General features: G+C 39.3%; 2 protein-coding genes across 3 annotated transcripts in view; both read left to right on the plus strand.

Moving 5' to 3' along the window:
* LOC113811022 (potassium voltage-gated channel protein Shaw-like) overlaps window positions 1-5,000 on the plus strand; it is a 451,299-nt gene that overhangs the window by 18,087 nt on the left and 428,212 nt on the right. The window lies entirely within an intron of this gene.
* On the plus strand, window positions 1,624-2,203 carry LOC138861718 (keratin, type I cytoskeletal 9-like). The gene is made up of 2 exons (XM_070121537.1): window positions 1,624-1,951; window positions 2,022-2,203. The coding sequence occupies exons 1-2, from the start codon at window positions 1,624-1,626 to the stop codon at window positions 2,201-2,203; spliced, it is 510 nt and encodes a 169-aa protein (XP_069977638.1).

Genomic DNA, 5,000 nt, shown 5'->3' on the forward strand with positions numbered 1-5,000 from the left:
CTTAACAAGGAAAGAAAGAAAGAAAGAAAGAAAGGAAGGGGGAAAAAATTGATAAATATGAGACAGCACGGAGGAGGAATCTTACTCAGTCATGTCTGTTGAAGTGAGTGAAATGTAAGATGCTGTTGAAGGTTCGCTGTTAGTGTTGCAACTGGAGGAAGTGAGAAATGAGATGTTGAGGTGAGAAAGACAGACTTGCTTTAGTGGGTGTAAGAAATAGATGGAAAGATAAAAAGAAAGGAAGAAAGGATGAAGAGAGAAGAAACAGAAAAAGGAAAAAGAAGGGAAGAAAGGATGAAGAGAGAAGAAATAGAAAAAGGAAAAAGAAGGGAAGGAAGGATGAAGAGAGAAGAAATAGAAAAAGGAAAAAGAAAGGAAGAAAGGATGAAGAGAGAAGAAATAGAAAAAGGAAAAAGAAAGAAAGGATGAAGAGAGAAGAAACAGAAAAAGGAAAAAGAAAGGAAGAAAGGATGAAGAGAGAAGAAATAGAAAAAGGAAAAAGATGGGAAGAAAGGATGAAGAGAGAAGAAAAAAAGAAAAAGAAAGGAAGAAAGGATGAAGAGAGAAGAAATAGAAGAAAAAAGTAATAGAAAGAAAGGATGAAGACAGAGATGAAAGAGAAAAGAGAGGAAAATGGGGTGTAAGAAATAGAAAAAAAGAAAAAAAAAGAAAGAAGAGAGATGGAGGAGAAAAGAGGGGAAAATGTGGAAGACGAGAGGAAGACATAGAAAGAAATCTAATCAAAATGAACAAATATTAAAGAAAATTAGAAAACATGAGAAAAAAAAAAAACTAAGAACAGAAAATACGCCAATCCATAGAAAACGAAAAGATGAAGAAGAGACAGAAAATAATAACAAAAACACAGAAAAAAAAGAAAAAAAAAAGAAAATGCGAAAACAAAAATAAAATAAAGCGTGGAAAACGAGAGAGAATAAAAGAAAATGGAAAGAAAAATGCATGAATTAGGGAAAACCCACAGGCCATGGAGAACGACCAGCCAGATCCACATGGCCAGAAACAGAGCAGTAAATTTTCACAGGAAGCAGGGAAGAGGCTAGGAAGATTCGGCAGGAAGATTCGGCAAGAAAGATTCGGTTGGAGGATTCGGTGAAAATCCGGCAGGGGGATTCGGCAAGAAAGATTCGGCAGGAGGATTCAGAAGAAAGATTCGGTTGGAAGATTCGGCAAGAAAGATACGGTTGGAAGATTCGGCAAGAAAGATACGGTTGGAAGATTCGGAAAAAAAGATTCGGAAAAAAAAAGATTCGGCAGGAAGATTCAGCTGAAAGATTCGGAAAAAAAGATTCGGCAGGAGGATTCGGAAGAAGGATTCGGCAGGAAGATTCAGCGAAGTAAGATCTTATAGGGCTATGGCGGTTCAGCGGCAAGATTCAGCAGGAGGATTCAAGGGAAGGCTTCAATAGGAGGTTCAATAGGAGGATTGAGGAGGAGGATTGAGGAGGAGGATTCAGTAGGATTCAGAAAGCTTCAATAAGAGGTTCAGGAGGAGGATTCAAGAGAAGGCTTCAATAGGAGGTTCAATAGGAGGATTCAGTAGGATTCAGGAGAAAGCTTCAGTAGGAGGAGGTTCAGGAGGAGGGTTCAACCGGAGGATTGAGGATGAGGGTTCAGAAGGAGGTTCAGGAGCAGGGTTCAGGAGAAGGCTTCAATAGGAGGAGGATTCAGCAGGAGGATTCAATAGGAGGTTCAATAGGAGGATTCAGTAGGATTCAGGAGAAAGCTTCAGTAGGAGGAGGTTCAGGAGGAGGGTTCAGAAGGAGGGTTCAGAAGGAGGTTCAGCGAGAAGATTCAGCAGGATGCTTCAGCAGGAGAATGCAGGAGAAAGCTTCAGTAGGAGGAGGTTCAGGAGGAGGATTGAGGAGGAGGGTTCAGGAGGTGGGTTCAGCAGGAGGCTTCAGAAGGATTCAAGAGAAAGCTTCAATAAGAGGTTCAGCAGGAGGATTCAATAGGAGGTTCAATAGGAGGATTCAGTAGGATTCAAGAGAAGGCTTCAATAGGAGGAGGTTTAGGAGGAGGGTTCAAGAGGAGGATTCAGAAGGAGGTTCAGCGGGAAGATTCAGCAGGAGGCTTCAGGAGGAGAATTCAGGAGAAAGCTTCAGTAGGAGGAGGTTCAGGAGGAGGGTTCAACCGGAGGATTGAGGAGGAGGGTTTAGGAGGATTCAAGAGAAGGCTTCAATAGGAGGTTCAGCAGGATTCAGGAGGAACGTTCAACAGGAAGAGCCCTAAGAACGATAAGATCCGCACAGAATGTGGAAAGGAACAGGAGTAAAGGCAATGAAGATAGAAAGGAGAGAAAAAAAGGGAGGAGGAAAGCGAGGAGAGGGAAAAAAATGAAGACAGAAGCGGAAGACAAGGAGAAGATTAAGAACGATAAAGTCTGTGCAGAATGTGAAAAGGAACAAAGGTAAAACAAGAAAGAAAGAAAGAAGAGAGAGAAAGAGAGAGAAAGATAAAGATAAAGATAAAGATAAAGATAAAGAGAGAAAGAGAAAGAGACAGAGACAGAAAGAAAAAAAAGAGAAAGAGAAAGAAAAAGAAGGAAAGAGAGAGAGCAGAGAGAAAAAAAAGAGAGAAAAGGAAGATAGAGAGCGAAAGACAACAGGAAGAACCCGCCAGGAGCTACACAGCATCGACCTCGCGTATAGAAATAGTTTTCTCCAACAGCTCAGCCTCCAAGGACACGGACCGGGGGGGGCGTGCATTTGGCTCTCCTGAGACTACACTTTAAGGCTTTCTTTGACCTTTGCGAAACACATGTGCAAAGGCGGGGGGGAGGGGGGGAGGGGAGGGGGGAAATTGGCCGAATGCGCCGAGCTTGCTTTGGGAATAAACAAATGCGTGTATTTAGGGTAATGTGCGCAAACACGGCTGTAGTTGGCTGGATTTCTGTCTAAATCTCAAAAATTATGAATGTTTATATATGTATATGTATATATATATATATATATATATATATATATATATATATATATATATATATATATATATATATATATATATGTATATACACAAAACACATACACACTCACACACATACACACAAATACACACACACACACATATATAAATATATATATATATATATATATATATATATATATATACATATATATATATATATATATATATATATATATATATATATATATATATATATATATATATATATATATATATATATGTGTGTGTGTGTGTGTGTGTGTGTGTGTGTGTGTGTGTGTATATCCACATTTATCTATATATATGTAAATTATGCACACCCACACATATGCGCGTCTGCGAGAGACAACACAATCAGCCCAACCTCAACCCCTCCTTCGGCGCCCACTCAGCCAAAGTCTTCGCCCCCCCCCCCACCCCCCACCCCCACCCCTCGATCATTAGCCGTCGAGGAAGTACTGCCAGCATTGCCAGAATCCCTCCCCCCACCCCACCCCCCCACCCCCGTCACCAGTGCCACCCCCCCTCCCCTAAGACTGTTGGCTCTGTTTGTCTAAAGACTTTCTTTTCTTGAATTAATTTGCGAAATAATCCGTGTGCAGACGTATCTTATATATATATATATATATATATATATATATATATATATATATATATATATATATATATATATATATATATATATACTGCATACGTGTCTATATACATGCACACATATATGTACACACACACGCAAACATACATATATATATATATATATATATATATATATATATATATATATATATATATATATATATATATATATATATATATATATATATATATATGCATATATTCATTTATTCATATATCTATATCTATATCTATCTATCTATCTATCTATATCTATATATATATACACACACATATTTACATACACATATATACTCGTGTATATATATATATATATATATATATATATATATATATATATATATATATATATATATATATATATATATATACATACACACCACAAATATATATATGCATGTATATACATACATACATATACATAAATGCACACACACACGCACACACGTCCCCGTAAGGCGAAGAATGGCGAGCCGGAGAGCAAACAAAGCGAGTCGAGAGCGCGAGAAAAAATGTCGCTTCAAAGTCGCGTAATATCGAATACGGTGTTTTTTATAAGAGTCTTTTCGCCACAACTCGAGAAAGTTGATGAAATAACAATACCTTGACATATCATTGTTGTTCACGAGTCGATAAGAGGACAATAGTGCTTGAAAATGCCCGCGTTAACTTTGAATGCCCAGTCAAATGAGGTCCTCTGTTTGGAGTCGGACCTGCATTTGACAATCGGCGAAAGTCCAAGAAAATTTTTAATAATATGCTTTATTTCTTAAAAAGCAGGTAGATTTAAGATATGATTTTGTTTTCTTTTTATTCTTGTTTTTTTTTTTTGTTCTCTCTTATCCGCACTGCAGTTTCTCATGAATTTGTTATAGTGCTCATGAGAATCAACGTTAAAGTACAAGCCTTTGGGGAGACATCCTTTACACCCCCCCAAAAAAGAAGAAAAAATAAGAAAAGACACATTCCCGGAGACATTTCCTTTTGAAAGATGAATTCGCGTCGTTCCTTCTGCGTCCGGATAAAGAATGTGTCCCCAGACGGATGCGTAAGTCATGCAAATTCCGAGCAGCGTGACTTATGAAACAGTTCTCCCTCGCGCCACCCAGTGAAGACAAGACGCACTGTATTATGCACTTCCTTTCCTCTCCCGTACGAGAAAAGGAGTACAAAAGCCGACATAGCAAGATAGAATAACGAAACTGGAAGTGCCAATTATCTCTCCACGGCCGCTTCAGTATTGCCAAGGCGGAGGGAGGGCCCCCGGGGAAGCCCTCGCTTCATTACGCATGGCGGGGAGGAGCGACCATGCGATGCGTGGGCGAGGCGATCTGGCAACACTGTCGATCGGGGCCGCCTCCACCCGACGCAGAGTTAGGTTGGGTATTTCTGGCCTCTCC

Source organism: Penaeus vannamei, chromosome 5 (genome assembly GCF_042767895.1).
Source record: "Penaeus vannamei isolate JL-2024 chromosome 5, ASM4276789v1, whole genome shotgun sequence".
NCBI lineage: Eukaryota > Metazoa > Arthropoda > Malacostraca > Decapoda > Penaeidae > Penaeus > Penaeus vannamei.